Consider the following 21,224-nt stretch of genomic DNA (forward strand, 5'->3'; position numbering starts at 1 on the left):
GACAGGGAAGCACCACGAAAAAAACATAAGTGTCACCAGAATTACAGAACTACTCCCATTTCAGTAATGGAGAAGAAAGTGTTGTTCTGTCACCATCAGAAAAAGAAAAATGTAAAACATTTTCTCTGACTAGCACATACTCAGATGGCTTTACATGGGAAGAATGCTGTTTTTCTGGCCCAGCCATTGAAAAGAACAGAAACTTGTATCCACACAGATGACAAAGAGAAAGATTTATTTATAATGGGACTAAACTTTAAAATGTAAAAGATTTCTCGCACATTACTCCTCTCCCATATTGTAAACTTACAAGCAAATCAAAAGTAGTATGTATGTATATATATATATATATATATATATATATACACACACACATATCAAAGTAGCTCAATAATATTACTACTTACTACATGAAAGATAGGGCACAAGTCCCCCCCCCCCCCCACACACACACACACACTCCCCCCTCCCCCCAATAAAACACACAAAAACAAAGCAATAAAGCAATGTACAATAAACAATACAGATGTGTAGGCCATCAGTCTCTACTCAGGGGTTTTCCTTCAGTGCTTTTAGCTTGTCCATGAAGTCTGTGCCCTGGACATTCTCCTCAAGTAGCTGCCGAATCTGAGATCACAGAGACACTGTTACATTCAATTATTAAATAAGAAAACCTGACAGGTGGTAATCTCAAAGAAAACTATCATTACTAAGCTTATTGACAGAGTGCCAGCATGCTTTCTGCCTTTACCATTGAAAATAAACAGACAGAATATTAACAGCGAAAGTAGTAAGAGGGCCTATGCTATGCACAATACATTTCACTTAAATGACATAAAATATAGTAAATTGCCTAATGCAGTGGTTATCAGCTGGTTAGGAAGCCAGAGTGCCAATAATAATTCAGTTTGGTGTCCACTTTCAGACTACATCGCTAGGGATGCTATGCTGCATCACGCCACGTCGCTACGTCCCCCCTCCTTGCAACTGCAAGTGTACACTTGTCAATGTAGGGTCCATTACTGTGCCTGTCTGATCAGCTGGGTACACACGTAGTCTAGAGTGTACCCTGTTTAACAGGCACAGTAATGGATAATTATTATCTGTGATCACTTCTATCTCTGGTACAGAAACACTATAGTTTTCTGTGCTACATTTACTTTATACTGTATGATGTTAGGAAAAGAAGGTGACTGTATTTTTCTGGGGACATATCATGCTGCCTGAGGTTGCTTATTGTCACAGGTGTCACACGCGGCATAAGTTAGGGTTCCGACAACCGAGTTTTGGCGGAAGGGACAGCTACCTGTGAGGAGAGTAGACGAGGTGGTTGAATATAATTCCTCCTCATGGGGTGGAGACCAAACTAATTGTTAACGGTGGCCGGAGGGCGCAAAGGAAAAGGACTCCGTAGGAAGGTAACTGTAGTTTTAATGAATAATCAGGCTGTACACGAATATTGGAGAAATTGACCAAACTGGAAGAATTAGAGTCTATGGTTAAATGACTTGAAGAGTGAAGCTGAAGAACTCCGGTAAAAAAGAACTGAAGACTGTGATTAAAAGACGAGGCTGAAGAACTTGTACTTTGAAGAAATGAAGACCTGTGATTTGTGATTGAAAGACGAGGCTGAAGAACTTGGACTTTGAAGAAATGAAGACTTGTGCTTTGTGATTGAAAGACGAGGCTGAAGAACTTCGACTTTGAAGAAATGAAGACGTCTGCGAGAACTGCCGTTAGCACCTGGAGCTCCTCTACGACCTGGGAAACCGTGAGCGCTTCCACGAGTAGCGACGGACTTAGACATTAGGACTGCAGCAGCGTTTAGGTAACAGATAGATGAGAGCAACCAGGACCAGGGCACCAGAAGCAACTTGGGAGCACAGAGCTGGAGAACCTTTCACAAGGAGGTAACTTGAAGCACTGGCAATCTTCCTCTGGGCCAGCCCCCTTTTGTAAGGGGAGAACACGCAGGATTGGCTGGACACAGAATGGGAACTTAATTGGTAATGCTCTGGTCTCCAACATGGTTGCCCCCAGCACAGAAGACATACTCAGCTGTTAGCACACAGCTTTAACCAGCTTCTGACTCTGATACACTATACTGTGTCACACTAGAGGACCTTATCGCAGCGATCCCCACCGCAGCGTCCGGCTCTCCAGGCCCCCGGCCCTCGGCAGCCGCACATCCGTCCAGGAGGACCCGTCAACAGCAGCCAGCCGTGCCAACCAGCGGGACGGCAACCCCCGGAAGCACCCGCCGAAGGTAAGGCTCCGAAGCCTGACAGTAGGCAGTGTCTGTTTTAGTATGGCAGTGGTAGCTGCTGCCCATGGTCTGCAGCACAGGCCACACATTGTATGGGGGAGAACAGTTAACACATATACTAGCGATGAGCGGGTTCGGTTCTCAGAGAACTGTATAAGTCCAGTCCATTGCAGTGGTGCTGTGTTGTCCTGAATCAGTCCAGTGGTGGTGACCCTGTGCTGCTGTATATGTCGTGATACTGCCGCATATGTCCAGTGATACTGCCGTATATGTCCATTGATACTGCCGTATATGTCCAGTGATACTGCCGTATATGTCCAGTGATACTGCCGTATATGTCCATTGATACTGCCATATACAGTATGTCCAGCAGTACTGCCATATAATTCCAGTGATCCTGCCGTATAATTCCAGTGGTACTGGCGTATATATGTCCAGTGGTACTGGCGTATAATTCCAGTGGTACTGGCGTATAAATCCAGTCCAGTGATACTGCCGTATATGTCCAGTGATCCTGCCGTATAATTAGAGTGATCCTGACGTATAATTCCAGTGGTACTGGCGTATAAGTCCAGTCCAGTGATACTGCCATATATGTCCAGTGATACTGCCGTATACAGTATGGCCAGCGGTACTGCCGTATAATTCCAGTGATCCTGCTGTATAATTCCAGTGATCCTGCCGTATAATTCCAGTGTTCCTGCCGTATAATTCCAGTGGTACTGGCAACCCCCGGAAGCACCCGCCGAAGATAAGGCTCCGAAGCCTGACAGTAGGCAGTGTCTGTTTTAGTATGGCAGTGGTAGCTGCTGCCCATGGCCTGCAGCACAGGCCACACATTGTATGGGGGAGAACAGTTAACACATATACTAGCGATGAGCGGGTTCAGTTCTCAGAGAACTGTATAAGTCCAGTCCATTGCAGTGGTGCTGTGTTGTCCTGAATCAGTCCAGTGGTGGTGTCCCTGTGCTGCTGTATATGTCGTGATACTGCCGTATATGTCCAGTGATACTGCCGTATATGTCCATTGATACCGCCGTATATGTCCAGTGATACTGCCGTATATGTCCAGTGATACTGCCGTATATGTCCATTGATACTGCCGTATACAGTATGTCCAGCAGTACTGCCATATAATTCCAGTGATCCTGCCGTATAATTCCAGTGGTACTGGCGTATAATTCCAGTGGTACTGGCGTATAAATCCAGTCCAGTGATACTGCCGTATATGTCCAGTGATCCTGCCGTATAATTAGAGTGATCCTGCCGTATAATTCCAGTGGTACTGGCGTATAAGTCCAGTCCAGTGATACTGCCATATATGTCCAGTGATACTGCCGTAAATGTCCATTGATACTGCCGTATACAGTATGGCCAGCGGTACTGCCGTATAATTCCAGTGATCCTGCTGTATAATTCCAGTGATCCTGCCATATAATTCCAGTGTTCCTGCCGTATAATTCCAGTGGTACTGGTGTATAATTCCAGTGATTCTGCCGTATAGTTCCAGTGATACTGCCGTATTATTCCAGTGATACTGCCGTATACTGTATGTCCAGTGGTACTGCCGTATAATTCCAGTGATACTGCCGTATATGTCCAGTGGTACTGCCATAATTCCAGTGATACTGCTATATATATATATATATGTGCCCTGTTGAAAAGCGGATTACTGAGGCCATAACAACTATGCTGGTGTTAGACATGCGTCTGGTATCCGCCATTAGTGCAGTGGGACTGCAGTGCCAACCCTAATTGCCCTCATTGCCCTCTTTTACTTCTTGGCATGATGTGCTGTTTGGGTACTATTTTTTTTTAAGTGCCATCCTGTCTGACTGCCACTGCAATGCCACTTCTAGATGGGCCAATTGTGTGTTTCGCATAGCTTAGTCATACAGCTACCTCATTGCACCTCATTTACATCTTTGCATGATGTGCTGTTTGGGGCCTTTTTTTTATATCTGCCCTCCTGTCTGACACTGCAGTGCCACTCCTAGATGGGCCGGGTGTTTGCGCCGCACACTTGTGTCGCTTAGCTTAGTCATACAGCCACCTCGGTGCAACCTTTTGGCCTAAAAACAATATTGTGAGGTGTGAGGTGTTCAGAATAGACTGAAAATGAGTGGAAATGAATGTTATTGAGGTTAATAATACCGTAGGATCAAAATTACCCACAAATTCTGTGATTTTAGCCGTTTTTATGTTTTTTTCAAAAATCATCCAGATCTAAAACCAAAACACAAAAGGGTGGTTTTGGCAAAAACAATCCAAAACCAAAACACGAGTGGGGAATTAGAACCAAAACACAAAACACGAAAAGTGCCCGCCGCACATCTCTAACATATACACATGCATGTAATGTCTTATGCAATATGTATGCTGTCTGCCTTATCCCGGACATCAGCAGCACTGTGTTTCACTTAGTCGCCACTGCATGAGGGGCATTTAAAGAGAGGAGAGGGCCCGCGTGCAGCCTCCGTTATGCCAGGGTCTACTATGTATGCGCAGGTCTCCGGGAACATGGCACCTGTGTCTTTCCAGGGAACTTCTCCAGTGCACATGCACAGATCACTCCAAGTGATTTGTGCCTACAGTGCAGGGCCACCAGCACAAAACTCTGGAGGAGTAAGTATAATATATGGGTGCAGGGTGTGTGGTGTGGGCCCTCCTGGACCCAGGGGCCCGTGTGTATTGCACATCTTGCACCCATTATAGAAACACCTATGGCTGCATGGGACACAGCACTCAGCTTGTCGTTCCTCTATAAGCCTGCTCCTAAACAAACTAGCCAATGGGAGTCTGGGAGAGGGCTTATAGAGGAAAGACAAGCTGAGTGCGGTGTACCATGCAGAGGTGGCTCAGTGAAATATAGTGGTGCTGCTCATCCCTGGGCGAGGCAGCCAGCACATATATTACATGCAACATTACATGTTCCTCCGCGTTGGGTATGCTTTACCGGCGGTCGGGAAACAGGCGGTCAGTATACCGACGCTGGGAATGCCGGTGGGGGGGAGGGGCGAGCGCAGCTCACCACATGTTCTATTCACATTCTTTGGGTGTTGTGGACACCCAAAAGTGGGAATAGCGCCCGGCCCCCTGCCGGATTTGCTGACTGCCGAGATCCCGACTGCCAGGATCGTAACTGCATCCTGTTCCTCCAATGCAATGTATAACCACTGGTCATGAGTCCTGGATACTCATAGTCGTGTGTCGTTGTATGTATCTGCTCAACAGGAGCTGGTTTCGCTAGTATCCTTCAGTGGGAGATCCTTGCGGATTTATTATAGCATTTCACACTAGTGTTCCCATGCTCATTGTGTCTGCTAGTGTTTCTTAATGTAACTGTTGCTTGTGACCCCTGTAATTAAGATAAGACCTAGTGCTATCAATAATGTTGCCTGAACAGACTCTGCCATTATATACTGCCTGGACTGACCTTTTACCTATATATCCCAACTCTGTCCTGTTGCTTGACTATTCTTTGCCAATATTCACTTCTTCTTATACTTATCACATGTACTTTGGACCACCTCTACTGTGACTGTGCAATTGCTGCTCCCTACTGCTGGGCTGTGCTGCTGGTTAACTTTGGTACCACATCTTGCAATCATCATAAGGTAGTATACTCTAAGAGATACCAGCAGGTCAGTCACTTATCTAGAGTCTCACCTTTAGTGAAACTGAAATTGATAAAATGATCCCTACTTTGAGATAAAGTCATGGGAACAACAAAGTATTGTGAACCCATAATGTTCTATGGGAACAGGAGTTCCCATAGATCATCGATTTTCAACCTTTTTCAACTCGCGGCACACCGACAAGATTTTAAAGTTGCTAAGGAACACCATCAGCGTGCCACAGGGGGGAAAAAAACATCTCCCCCCCCCCCCCCCCCACCGTAATTAAACAGAAAGGATGCCGCTGTTGGTATACTGACAGCCAGCATCCCATTAGTTGGTAAAACATACAGCATGTATTCCTTAATAATGCCACACACTCCTCCTCCCCCCAGTAATTCCACCGCACACTGTCCCCCAAGTAATTCCACATGCTGCCCCCATAATAATTCCACTCACTGCCCCATAATAATTGTTGCTGCCCACATACCCCCCCCCCCCTTAGTGATTCCAAACATTGCTTGCCATAAATACATTTTTTATTTTAAATATATACCTGCAGCTGTAACGCTGAGAAGGCAGCATGGATGGAGGAGCAGCAGTGGCCAGTGGGCGGGGGGGCACTCCAGGCAGGAATGTGACGTGGCGTGCGTAATCTATGAGTCACCATAAGTCACGGGCCGCTTGTGGAAGTGCACAGCGCTGCAAGAGCCGGCTATTGATTGCGGCGGGTCTCTCTGGCTTGGGGGCGGCAGCGGATCTCTTTGGTGGGCAGCAGTGGTGGGCATCTAGTGTGCAACGGCACAGCATTTGAAAATCACTGCTATAGATCATGGATGGGCAATTAGCGGCACTCCAGCTGCTGCTGAACTACACATCACAGCATGCCCGGGAACAGCTTTAGCATGGCCAAATAGCAAACCTGTGTCAGGGCATGCTGGGATGTGTAGTTCTGCAACAGCTGGAGGGACACTTTTTGACCATCCCTGCTATAAATCAATGCCTCGCCAAGATCAATTCTGATAATTTATCAAGTGCACAAGTTTCATAATACCATTAATTTATTGAATTACTTACATCTTGTAAAATACTTCTTGACTGTGATGCACTGTCTCTCCTTTTTATTCTCAAATAGCTAAATTGGAAAACTTCAAAATAATCCTCAGAGCCTGAAATTATATAAACAACAAAAAAGGCTAATAATAATATTCAATATTATTTCATTCTAATTCTGTAATGACATGTTCCATTACCAAGCTTGCAGCCATTCATTTATGTATTACCTTTTTTGGGAGGCTCCCTGGTTGAATTATTAATATCTGAATTATTTCCTATGTGAAACAAAAAGAAAAAACATTCTTAGCATTATTTTTCTGTACCTGCCATGTCATTAGTTAGCAACACAAAAAATATCAAAAACATAATACAATTAGTAGCCAGAGTGTTTAACCAAGTTAATGAAGTTTACAAGATTAAATAATTATGTTAAATAAAATAAACATAATGTCACAGGGACAGCATAAACATGCCTGAAATGTATGTGGAACAGCAATGTGTGGAATCCAGTCCAGGCATTCAGTTTGAGCAACAGCAAGCATAATTACAGACACCTGTCAGCCTGCTGTTAAAATGGTTTCAGACACAAGAGACAGTGCTCCTGATGGTGAACTAGTTGCCAAGGTGATAATCCAGGGGGGGTGGCTACTATTAGGAGTCCTTGATCAATGGTCTCTGGAGAATTTACACTTTGGAAATTCTAAGAATTACTGTGAATTATTCTGTAACCTGTGACTTGCTGGAAACTGCTTATGTTCAGTTGTGAATAGTCTACCTGTGGAAAATAAACCTGCAGTGTAGAACTTTTACCCGGTGTATGTGATCCATGTCACAATAAACACAACATATTATGCAACATTGTTCTTGGCATTCTGATACCTCCTGTGCCCTGCCCACAGCTGCGGGGACATAAGCATTCCATGCTGTGAGCTCCGGGTCCCGGGGATTATGAGCAGTGAGCACTACACTGAGCCACTGCCAATTGGATGAACAGCCCCAAGGTCCTTGTTGGTGTCGTCTCAGCATGATCATACCAGGGTCGGATTAAGCCTTGGGGGTGCCCAGGGCAATTAAAACAGGGGGGGCCCCGGTGGAAGAGGGGGTATAATAGATTATGCATACATCCCAACATGACCCAATCCAGGAGGGACAAAATGCTCTCTACCTGGACTTTCCCCTTAAACTAGGATTGGTGTCACCTGCGTTGAACTATTTAACTGGTAAGAAAGGTGACTGCTATCATAACTTAAGAAGGACGTCCAGTAAGAGAGCATTTTGTACCTCCTGGAATGGGTCATGTTGGGATGTATGAATTGTGTATATTACATTTAAACCAATGATGTATATTAGATTTAAGATGCCTGAGTATTGTTTATAGCTCCACCTACTTTTCTTGTAGTGGAACAAAGACAACTTAAACAACCTTAAAATACACATAGCAAAATAAAATCTATAATTTATCTTGTCACATGCAGGAATAGCTGCAGTCTCTGTACTACTTACATGCTGGGACAGGACTCAGGAGGTCTCTCTCTAGACCCTCATTAGATAATAGGTTACACAGGATGAAGACAGCCTGGCAGGGGTCCCTGTGTCACTTAAAGCTATCTCCGCCCTATTATCTCTCCTCTTGTAGGAAAGCTCCACAGGTAGCTCATAAAACCCGATACTCCTGTGTCTCTGCTTGCACTGCTGCTGCATAAGAGGGATAGCTAGTGGTGTAAGTGGCCCCTGGCCGCAGGGCCCACTGATAAAGGGGGGCCCGGGATACAGTATGCCCCCTCCCCCTTTATCTGACTATGGATCATACAAGAGCCCGCAGCACAGCCAGAAAGTCCGGGAGTCACTGCTATTCAAACTTTACACAAAAAATTACATATACTTTCAACCAGACCATTGGTCATAGGCGTGCGCAGACACTGACAGGCGGGTGCTGCTGCGGACTTCCCCTCCCCTCCACGGCATTATAGTGTTCTCTCACCTCCCCTGTCCTGGATATAGACTGCTTACCTGGGCTGCCCAGGTGAGCAGTCTATATCCAGGTCAGGGGAGGTGAGAGAACACTATAATGCCGTGGAGAGGAGGGGGGGGGGGGGAGTCCGGAGCGGCACCCGCCTGTCAGTGTCTGCGCACACCTATGCCATTGGTGTTTCTATAAAGGTGACAATGGGTGCAGTGCACACAAGCCCCTGGGTCTAGGGGGGCCCACACTGCACCCATTGCACCCATTTTACCACTTACCTTTCCGGAGTCCAGCGCTGGGAGCTGCGATCATGGCGGTAATCGCTGCCAAAATTGCCGCCGCGCATGCGCGGTAGCCAAATTAGTCTCCAGATCATGGCGGGCGCCATGTTTCTGGAGACCTGCGCATGCGCAGTAGACTCCGGCACAATGCCGGAGTCTACAGCGTCGTACAGAGGAGGGGGCCCACCCGGAGGTGCACACGGGCCCCTCCTTTGTAGAAACGCCCCTGAACCAGACTGACACTTAAATTAAATAAGTGATAATCTGTCCATTTCTTTGCCTCCACACTTATTACTAGTGTCTATCCAAAAGAGGCAAAATAATTATTTATATATTTTTCTTGCTATGTACTGTATGTATGTGTATATATATATATATATATATATATATATATATATATATGATCTATTAATGTACTATTTTCATTAAAAAAATAAATACAAGTTATATTTTAATAAATTGTTACACAAGTGTGCACCCCACAAAAGAGGGTTGCCTCTTTCACTCCCCGTCTTGCTTTTTCTATAAGAAGAAGGATTTTTCTGTTTGATCAGTATTCCTAACCCAGGTGAGCACCATCAACGCAACATGTCACTGCCATAGTGAATTGCCTACATACCGATACTATATGTTGTTGTCTTTTATATGTGAAACTACTATTCCTACTTTACTACCTTCTGGTGCCGGATCTACCGCCTTTTTTCTCTCACACAGCTGTAACTGCCTGCTCAGGGATCCAGTCACACCTGCCTGTCCAGTCACCTTCCATCTCCCTGTCACCCCAGCCTACCAAGTCACCAGCTATCTCCCTCTCACCAGGGCAGTAGAGAGCCTGGCTGGGCCCGAATACTTTTCAGAGGGAGTGGCCTAATCACAGGAGGCATGGTCATACACCCTTAGAAAAAATGCTGGAAAAAATTGTATTTTATGTGCCTCCATGGCCACACAGCAGCCCAGCACATAACAGCCCAGCACACAGTAGCGTGTGCTGAGCTGAGGAAAACAGCTGCAGCTGCTGCTGCCAGGTAAGGGTAAGTGGGCCTGGGGCCCCCACTGGGCCCCTACATCAGACCTGGGCCCGGGTAATTTGTACCCTCCTCCTCCCCCCCCCCCCCCTCTCTCTCTAGGCACCACTGCCTGTCACCCCAGTCTCCTTAGTCATCTTCTATTTCCCTGTCACCCCAGCCTCCCCAGTCACTGGTTATCTTTCTGTCATCCCAGCTTCCTCAGTCACCTTCTATCTCCCTATCACCACAGCCTCCTCAGTCACCCACTATCTCCCAGTTATCCCAGCATCCTCAGTAACCTATCCCCCTGTCACCCTTGCCTCCCTAGTCACCCAGTATCTCCCTGTCACTGAGACTAGACCTGTTTTTTGCGGTGCATGCCTTCTGTGTAAAAAAAAATTCAAAATAATTATGCACAGATTGACGCCCGCCCCTGTGGTACCCACTTCACCCCCTGCCCCCAGTTCCTTTAACTTATTTTCCTACACTGCAAATAGTTATTTTGTTTTTAGTATATACAATAGAGTCTCCCACTTTGAGCCAGTGTTATGACTGTCATGTGTACTATTTAAGTACACATTGAATTTGGCTGGATCACAGGGATTTTTAGTAAGATATGACTTTAGCCAATTGATTCTTTTCATGATATTTATTCCCTGATTTTTTAAGCTGGCAACAGAGGAGATTATTTTTGAAGCACAAACTGACTGAAACATAGCACATTGTCCTCTGATTTGCACCCAGAAATCCACAAGTTGGCAGCAGTTGTGTAGAAATAAACTTGCTCCAGTCTATGGTATTAGGTGGGTAAAATACAGAGTAATAACCAGCGGTGGCTCCTACCTTGTTAGCGTAGGAGGGCTACTGCTGCTGCCGGGTCTTCCATTCCTTGTCCCCGCTGCGACCTGGGTCCCGGCACCTAAACTATTTACAGTTCACAGACGCCAGGACCTGGCACATGCGCAGTAGCGGCGACGGTACTGTGCTTGCTCAAACCCATGCCTTCTATAGACTGCATTGGCTGCAGCCCATAGAAGCAAGCTAGGGCCTACAGGAAGCTAACTTTCTGACTATTGCAGCCCAGTCTGGCTGTCCTGGAGGAAGGAAACACCTCTCAATGGGACTGCCTGTAGTATATGTGACTGGCAGGCAGAACTTTCAATAGGAAGTCACTGGCAGTCACAATGAAGCCAGTGCAGTCTTACAGACTGAATCTGGCTTCACTGTCAGTGAGCTGGGTGGCAAATTTTACCTGGGGAGGCTGCAGTCCTGCAGCCCATAGGTAAAAACTGCCCTGGTAATAACACCAGAGCACCTATGAGGTTATTCAGATGTGATTGGAGTTGCTATCACTGCTGCTTACATAGAATTAGCAGCAATAGCACTAATATGGTAATTCAGCAGGAGGCATCACGCATCCTGCTGCACTAATGATCCAAACGGCATCCTAGGATGCAGTATCTGATCATCTTTGACGCCATCAGCTGGCTGCATGACCCATGGGTTTGTGCAAGCCAGCCACTGCAGCTGCTACCTAGAGGCTGGGAAATCTCTGTCCTGGCCACTTTCCTCCCCCGCAACAGTGGATACACACAGGCCTGGATTTCCCACAATGCAACCTAGGTACAAGCCTTTGGGCGAGCCCAATGATGAAATCCAGCCTGTGCAAAACATTCCCAGAGTAGCACTATGCAACTATCGCGTGACGTCATAACATCACGTGGACTTGCCCGTACTACCAGAGTCCCATTGTCTGCATTGTGCATGTTAATTACTTGTAATATATGTGTAATATAGGGCAGTCCTGTCCACTTCCCACCTACTGTAAAAAAATAAATCCTATAGTGTACTTTAAAAAAAAAAAAGTGGGGGGCCTATCTGTCCGTATGCTTATACCGACATCTATCAATTGCAGGGTTATTTAATTGGGTAGTCAATGTCTAGCTTGTGAAATTACCCTGGCACACCAATAATGTTGTTATATTAGGCAGGCACCCTGTGCTTGAAGTGTGAAAATACAAATGAAAGCCCTGTGACACATAGACTGGAGAGATAAGACCATCATGATCTGTGGTGATAACTTATCACCATTGTTACATGTCATAGGCACTAAGTAGGGCACAGAAACACACATTACTGTCCTCTATAACCCAACCTTCCAGGCACTGTGATCTCAGTTTTGTTAACCAGTCCAATGCAGGAAGCAGACAAGAGAGAAGGAAGATGTTAGGCACACAAGAATACATTCTCCCTACAGGAAAGGGTAACCAGAGGCCAATGCCATACACACCCAAAGAAGCCAGGTGCGTCAGGGTGGGCGCCCTGTGGACCCTATGTACTTCGCAGAGAGTTAACAATGGTAAGTCTACCATAACTCTTACTTTCTGCATTAGGGTACATAGGGTTTACACAAGGAAACATTGGGGATGTCCTAAAGCAGTACCTCAAGGGAGGGGACGTGCCTGGGTGGACATGAGAATCTGGCATCCAGAGGAAGCATCCTGGGAGGCAAAGGAATGAAAGGCATAGAACCTAAGAAACGTGTTCACTGAAGATCATGTAGCCACCTTGCACAATTGTTCAGCGGACGACCCACGGCGTGTCACCCAAGAAGGTCCAACAGACCGGGTAGAATGGACATTGATCGTAGCTGGACCTGGAAGACCAGCTCGAGTATAAGCTTGTGTAAGCACCATTTTAATCCATCTGGCCAGCATTTGCTTATTAGCAGGCCAGTCCCACTTGTGGAATCCAAAGACGATAAAGAGGTCATCAGACCATATAATGGACAACAGAACAAAGAATACACTGCGCTTTTTTTGAGGAAAGAATTTCAAAATACAGATGAAGTGAAATTGAACTCAAATAATATTTATTAATGTAGGTTAATGTATTAACTTCTAAATGACTGTTTTCATATAAAATCAGTTAAAAAAAAGTTTAGACATATATTAAAATTATATATATAGCAGCAAAAAAATGTGAATTAAAAAGCTTGAAACAATGGCATGAAATAGTCACCCCTAAGTATTTGAGGATTCCATGTCAATATTATAATGTAAGTTGTCTGGTGTGTCCTGTTCTTTGAATACGACCTTAAATGTGAGTCCAATCACAAGCTTGGATGATGGGTCCTGACTGTATATTGCAGTTCCTGCTTAAGAAACGGTGTTCTCAAATTTCGCAGATGGCACCGCTATGATGACAGGAATCCCCTAAAGCCGAATCAACAGTTGTGTTGGAAATGACCCAATAATTCCACATCCTTTCACTACATACTGTTAAGGTCTGGTTCAGGTCACAAATGGAGTCCAATGAGAAGATACAACCTTGTGGAATAAAAGTCCTGGGGTGCATCTGGCTGACTAGTTTCACGGGGGGGGGGGGGGGGGGGTTCCCAGCTCTTTCATTCCTGAATGTAATAAGAAGCTGTTTTAATATGAGACGGGTATTATCTGCCTTCCTCTAATATAAACACGGGCAGCTCATCCTCTAGTGCTTGAACCCAAGCCTCGATAGCCTTTGCTGTCCATGAGGCAGCTATAGTAGGTCTATGGACAGCCCCTGTAAGGTAGTAAATAGACTTCAGGCAACCTTTAATACATTTATTGGTCGGTTCCCTTAGGGAAGTGACCGAAGTAACTGGTAGAGTGAATGATACCATGAGGCGACTGACATGCGAATCCACTTATTACAGATGTCCTATGGAAGAGGATAAAGAGCTAATGCCCTTTTTGAGACAGGAAACTTTCTGCCTGGGGCATTCCAGGGTTCCCGTCTGATGTCCAATAAATGATCAGAATGTGGTAATACAGCTTTAACCACCTTCTGTCTTTTAAACTTATCAGTTTTCTTTGCCCTAGTAGTAGATTCCTCCTCCTCAGTGAGTTGGAGAATATGCTTAATAGCATTTATCAGGGCAGGGACATCAACAGTTAAAGGAGCTTTATCTGCAGCACCAGAATCTGTGTCAGATTGGGCTGTATGCTCCCCCTCCTCTTCAGATGAAAAATCAGAAAGGACAAAGTATTGAGAGAAAGAAGTACAGTAGCTTGCTTAGAGCCACATGTGTACCCAGAGGGAGCTTTCTGTCTAGCCAGATTCTGGTTTAAAATCTGTAGCTGGCTAGACAAATTATCCGCCCACGGAGGATTAACCATAGGGACCATTTGGGGAAGCAGTGCCACTGGCGGGCCCATAGTGGATCAGTGCACCTAGCCATGTGGATCAGTGTACTTAGCTATGTGGATCAGTGTACTATACTTGCTATGTGGATCAGTGTACTTAGCTATGTGGATCAGTGTACTTAGCTGTGTGGATCAGTGCACCTAGTCATGTGGATCAGACCACTTAGCTATGTGGATCAGTGCACCTACTGTAGCTAGCTTGACGTGAGTGGAACAGCAATTCCACTCTGCAGAAGAGTTCATGTTTGTACTAGCTCAAAGTTGGTAGGGAACAGGGCATGTCCAAAAAAATTTAATGGGATGTATCTTGCTCTTTTCATTTTCACTTTTATTTAGAAGATGATTCCTAGGAGCACTTTGCCAATTGTAAAGCAATGCTTGATATGTAATAAAATATGTAAGCGATAAATTAAATGACAGTAAATAAAGACAAACCTTATGCTTCTTCACTCTCATGAGTAATCTAAATCAGGGGTGGGGAACCTTTTTTCTACCAAGGGCCATTTGAATATTTATAAAATGTTTCGGGGGCCATACCAAAATTATCAACTTAAAAATTAGCCTGCCCCCAGTAGTTATGCCCCAAGTCAGTAGTTATACCCCCAGTAGTAATGCCCCAAGTCAGTTGTTATGCCCCAGTAGATATGCCCCCAGTACATATGCCCCCAGTCAGTTGTTATGCCCCATTAGATATGCCCCCAGTCAGTTATGTCCCATTAGATATGCCCCCAGTCAGTTGTTATGCCCCATTAAATATGCCCCCTGTAGTTATGCTCCATTACATATGCCCCCTAGTAGTGCCGCTTACACACACATATTAAAATAAAAATAAAAAAACACAATACTCACCAGCCCGGCTCCTGCTTCCGGACCACTGCCCTTCACTGGCCGCCCGCTCCTCGGAACTATGGGAGAGACGTCATGACATCTCTCCCATAGCGCCGCACATGTACACTGCCTGAGCCGGAAGTCGGAGCTAAGGAGTGAGCTCCTGCCTCCGGCTGCTGCTGAGGAGAAGGAGCCGAGTGTCCACTGGTAACAAAATCTCAGCGGGCGCGTGGCGTCTTCCTCGGTTAGGTGAGCCTGGCCGGGCCGGACCAAGTGGCTTTGCGGGCCTGAGGTTCCCCACCCCTGATCTAAATGATACTGAGGCCTATTTTAATGAAAGTGGAGGTTCTACAGTAGATGGATGTTGAACTTGTGATGACAAATTTATATTTTGTTCCCGCCTGACTCGGAAAACCCGAACGAGGCAAAACGTCATCATCCCGCTGTCGGATTCTCACGAGATTCGGATTCCATATAAAGAGCCGCGCATCGCCGCCATTTTCACTCGTGCATTGTAGAGGGTACAGAGAGGATGTGGCTATGTTCTCTCAGGGTCAAATTTCAGTATCAGTGCTTATTGCTGCTCAGTAATACTAGTACAGTGTCTCTCTTGTGCTGCATCTTGCTGCTGTAGGGTGCTCTGGTAGTAGTGTCCTGTGACTGCATCAGTCATCATCATTCCAGTCACAGTGGTATCTGGGGGGTGACAATTCCAGAGTGCTTTAGTGCTGCTCAGTAATACTAGTACAGTGTCTTGTGCTGCATCTTGCTGCTGTAGGGTGCTGTGGTAGTGTCCTGTGACTGTGTATAGTTCATCATCATTCCAGTCACAGTGGTATCTGGGGGTTGACAATTCCAGAGTGCTTTTGTGCTGCTCACTAATACTAGTACAGTGTCTTGTGCTGCATCGTGCTGCTCAGTGTCAGTTCTCCGTAGTATCATCAGTGCTCAGTATCACTGCTCAGTATCACTGCTCATTGTCTTGTGGTGCTCAGTAATACTACATTAGTAATACTAGTACAGTGTCTAGTGCTAATCGTGCTGCTCAGTGTCAGTTCTCCGTAGTATCATCAGTGCTCAGTATCATCAGTGCTCAGTATCATCAGTGCTCAGTATCACTGCTCATTGTCTTGTGGTGCTCAGTAATACTAGTACAGTGTCTAGTGCTAATCGTGCTGCTCAGTGTCAGTTCTCCGTAGTATCATCAGTGCTCAGTATCAGCAGTGCTCAGTATCACTGCTCATTGTCTTGTGGTGCTCAGTAATACTACATTACCAATACTAGTACAGTGTCTTGTGCTGCATCTTGCTGCTGTAGGGTGCTGTGGTAGTGTTCTGTCACTGTGCATAGGTTATCATCATTCCAGCCACAGTGGTATCTGGTATCTATCTAGTGGTATCTAATTCCAGACATTACTGCCGTCTAATTCCAGATATATTACTGGAATATAATTCCACACATTAAAAAATGGAGAACAAAAATTTGGAGGGTAAAATAGGGAAAGATCAAGATCCACTTCCACCTAGTGCTGAAGCTGCTGCTACTGGTCATGGAAGTGACGATGAAATGCCATCAACATCGTCTGCCAAGGCCGATGCCCAATGTCATAGTAGAGAGCATGTAAAATCCAAAAAGCAAAAGTTCAGTAAAATGACCCAAAATTCAGGGCAGTCAGGAGCAAGTGCTGACATCTTGTCCGGACTGAAGGACCTGCCAATGATTACTGACATGTCTACTGTCACTGCATATGATTCTGTCACCATTGAAAGAATGGTGGAGGATTATATGAGTGACAGCATCCAAGTAGGCATGTCAGACAGTCCGTACGTATACTGACAGGAAAAAGAGGCAATTTGGAGGCCCTTGCACAAACTGGCTTTATTTTACCTAAGAGCCCTCCCCCCTCCAGTGTGTACTCTGAAAGAGTGTTAATTTCAGCCGGTCACCTTGTCAGCGATCTGCGTAGGAGGTTACTTCCAGAAAATGTGGAGAAGATGATGTTCATCAAAATGAATTATAAATTCCTCCGTGGAGACATTTACCAGCAATTGCCTCCAGAAAGTACACAGGGACCTGTGATGGTGGATTCCAGTGGGGACGAATTAATACTCTGTGAGGAGGAGGAGGATGTACACAGTGAAAGGGGTGAGGAATCGGAGGATGATGATGAGGTGGACATCTTGCCTCTGTAGAGCCAGTTTGTGCAAGGAGAGATTGATTGCTTCTTTTTTGGTGGGGGCCCAAACCAACCAGTCATTTCAGCCACAGTTCTGTGGCAGACCCTGTCGCTGAAATGATTGGTTTGTTAAAGTGTGCATGTCCTGTTTATACAACATAAGGGTGGGTGGGAGGGCCCAAGCACAATTCCATCTTGCACCTCTTTTTTTATTTCTATTTGCATCATGTGATGTTTGGGGACTATTTTTTTTAAGTGCCATCCTGTCTGACACTGCAGTGCCACTCCTAGATGGGCCAGGTGTTTGTGCCGCCCACTTGGGTCGCTTAGCTTAGTCATCCAGCGACCTCGGTGCAAATTTTAGGACTAAAAATAATATTGTGAGGTGTGAGGTGTTCAGAATAGACTGGAAATGAGTGGAAATTATGGTTATTGAGGTTAATAATACTATAGGATCAAAATTACCCCCAAATTCAATGATTTAAGCTATTTTTGAGGGTTTTTTTTTTAAAAAAACACCCAAATCCAAAACGCATCCAAATCCGACAAAAATCCGAAAGGGTGGTTTTGCCAAAATGCGTCCGAATCCAAAACACGACCGCGGAACCGAATCCAAAACCAAAACACGAAAAATGCCCGCTGCACATCTCTATAGACACAAGGGCGCAAATGCATTGTGTAGCCAGTACATCAAGGTATTGTATTAAGCAGTATTCCTTTAGAGGATGCAGCATTTGGTTAAAAATCTAAAAACATTTTATGCTCTCCTAATAGTAATTATTTTATTGGAATTCATATAAACTTTAAGTAAAGCAATAAAATGCCATTTGGTTTTTTTTTTTTTTTTTTTACCTGTGCAAAAAAATCCTTACCTGTGCCAGATGTATGGTTGTAAAGCCCCAGTTGTCCAAATGCATGTTTATCAATAGCACTAACATTTGAGGCTGGTGGATGGGAATGGTCAATACTTGCTAGAGCATGGAATATTGGTGACCAAAATAAAGAAATCAGTTTCTTCCTTTTCCGATTGTTGTCGACAGTAGGTTCTGTTGTGCTGGTTGCAGCTACCGGGCCCATTCCACTGGTTGTATATGAAGCTATACAAGAGATTGCTGGTGAAGTTATTGATACAGACACAAGAAGCCCTAAAACACTGTACATGGATAACGTGGCTGTTCTTGTCCTGCTGCCTGAATATGCACACTAAGTAAATTGTATGTAAACTAAAGCTTTACCAAGTAAACACAGTTAATGGGGAAATGATGGTACTTACTCATAAGTGCAACACAGGCTGGAAACAGAGAAACAAAGCACTTCACATTAAGAAGTGCATTTCACGGGTTCACTACGGGTGGCCGGCGGTCGGGCTCCCGGCGACCAGCATCCCGGCGCCGGGAGCCCGACCGCCGGCTTACCGACAGCTTGGCGAGCGCAAATGAGCCCCTTGCGGGCTCGCTGCGCTCGCCACGCTACGGGCACGGTGGCGCGCTACGCGCGCCACACTATTTTATTCTCCCTCTATGGGGGTCGTGGACCCCCACGAGGGAAAATAATTGTCGGTATGCCGGCTGTCGGGCTCCCGGCGCCGGTATACTGAGCGCCGGGAGCCCGACCGCCGGCAAACAGAAGACCACCCCATTTCACACCTATGGCTTGTACTCATAGAGCAGAGGTGCCCAAACTATGGGCATGATTCAGACCTGATCGCTGCTGTGCCTTTTCGTACAGCGGGCAATTATCAAACTACTGCGCATGTGTATGCACCGCATGCACATGCACATCGCCAAACAGTGACAGGATGGTCCGAAAATTTCAATCGCACGGCTGTTCACAAGGTGATTGACAGGAAGAGGCCGTTTGTGGGTGGTAACTGACCATTTTCAGGGAGTGTTTGGAAAAACGCAGGCACTCCCAATAGTTTTCAGGGAGAATGTGTGACGTCAGCTCTGGCCCCAACCAGCCTGATTTCTTCACACTGGAGGAGTAAGTATTGAGCTACGCACAAACTGCACACACTACACAGAATGGGAAAAACATTTGATGGTGAGTGTGATGTGAACGGTTTTGGAGCTGTCCGCTGACTGAGGAGAATTTTCCCACAGCGTACACATGCATTCGCACACTTCCAAAGGGTGAATTTTCACTCCCCCCGGGCGGCGACTATCTGATCGCAGGACAGTGTCATTTGCAGCACAGTGATCAGGTCTGAATCGGGCCGAAAGTTCTCAAGGGACTTTAACAGTACACATTTTAAGGACAACTATGAATAGGCACAGGTGCCTTAATTAGTACCTCAGTCAATTTGATTTAACCATCTGTGCTCAGCCATGAATATCCTTAAAACCTGGACTGTTAGGGTGCCTTGAGGACCACTGTCATAGGAGGTGCCTTGGAAACCACTGTCAGAAGATAAGGACGTACAATGACCAATGACATGGATGGTTAAAATTGAGGTATTACAGATGTGTCCTCACACATTATTGATGCAGTTGTGCCAAACAACCCATCTTGGTGTGCCAGGTGCAACTGTACTAGCGTCAGGCATATATTTGTTGTCTATTTACTTGAAAATGCATCAAAGTTGCAATGTGATGCAACTAGGATGCACCAGGAGACTGAGCGGATTATTTTGATATGTGGCACCCTTATATCTGGGTGCGACTGAGTCTTAATCTGTGGGCCTAATTCAGACCTGATCGCAGCAGCAAGATCTTTCTCTAATGGGCAAAACCATGTTGCACTGCAGGGGGGGGGGGGGGGGGGGGCAGATATAACATGTGCAGAGAGAGTTAGATTTGGGTGGGTTATTTTGTTTCTGTGCAGGGTAAATACTGGCTGCTTTATTTTTTACACTGCAATTTAGATTTCAGTTTAAACCATACTTGCCTACTTTTGAAAAGGCATTTCAGGGATATTGTGAAAGTAACACCTATCAGCTCTGGCGTGTACTTCTTTATCTGAGAGGCGTGTCATAAAAATGACTTACATCCAAATGTAAATGAGCTCCAAAGTTAGTAAGATCTACTTGTTAAAGAAAAGACTCTTATATTTTGCAGGATTTGTTCGTGTATTGTGCGTTACAAGAGGTTCCATATACTGTAAGTGACCATGAGAAACCTTATTTAAAATGCATGTAGCCATAGGGATCATTGTTCCTTATTCCCAATGCAGGGAAATGGCACTGATGATCCCATTTGAATGTATATATCTGATTCATCCCCTCCCCCCCCCCAAGAATGTAACAGCTATATAATGGGTTAAGATGCAATCAGGGAGATTGCTGGTTTATTGAGGGAGTCAGGGTGATGGCTACTATTTCAGGGAGTCTCCTGCAGAATGAGGGAGGGTAGTCAACTGTGGTTTGAACACACCCCACTCAAATCTAACTCTCTCTGCACATGTTATATCTGTCCCACCTGCAGTGCACATGATTTTGCCCATTAGAGAAAAAATGTTGCTGCTGCAATCAGGTCTGAATTAGGCCCCGTATATGAAGTGACTTAAGTCTTAAAAAGTGACTTAAGTAAATGCATTTTCTTTTTCAGTATTATACAATTTGTTTGCTTGTAATGACTTTCTCTTTGTGGGCTGAGGTGGTTATTCAGGTTGGATTGCAGATTATGCTAAAAAGCAGACTCTGCAATCCTTTCTGTCACATGCTGGGGGCCGCCCATCATGCTGAACGTCCTGCCCAGCAGCTGCAACCACAATTTAATTGTGGTCGCAGCAACTGTGGATGGCCCCCTGCCTTCGCATCCTTCAGGAGACCGACACCAGAATTCTGACAGACGGTGAAATACCGAAGCCCGGAATCCCGACAAACGCTCGGTATTCCCACGAGAC

At 45.5% G+C, this 21,224-nt stretch overlaps 1 protein-coding gene across 1 annotated transcript in view; it reads right to left on the reverse strand.

Annotated features, from left to right (window-relative positions):
• Positions 1 to 472: 472 nt before the first annotated feature.
• LOC134911429 (mucin-2-like) overlaps positions 473 to 21,224 on the reverse strand; it is a 115,542-nt gene continuing 94,790 nt past the window's right edge. Inside the window, exons 5-8 of the mRNA XM_063919642.1 lie at positions 18,254 to 18,478; positions 7,167 to 7,214; positions 6,961 to 7,052; positions 473 to 627 (exon numbers count right to left, since the gene is read on the reverse strand). Coding sequence (XP_063775712.1) covers positions 550 to 627; positions 6,961 to 7,052; positions 7,167 to 7,214; positions 18,254 to 18,478 — 443 coding nt within the window. The 3' untranslated portion in view covers positions 473 to 549. The remainder of the gene's footprint in view (positions 628 to 6,960; positions 7,053 to 7,166; positions 7,215 to 18,253; positions 18,479 to 21,224) is intronic.

The sequence above is a fragment of the Pseudophryne corroboree genome, chromosome 4, assembly GCF_028390025.1.
Source record: "Pseudophryne corroboree isolate aPseCor3 chromosome 4, aPseCor3.hap2, whole genome shotgun sequence".
Lineage (NCBI taxonomy): Eukaryota > Metazoa > Chordata > Amphibia > Anura > Myobatrachidae > Pseudophryne > Pseudophryne corroboree.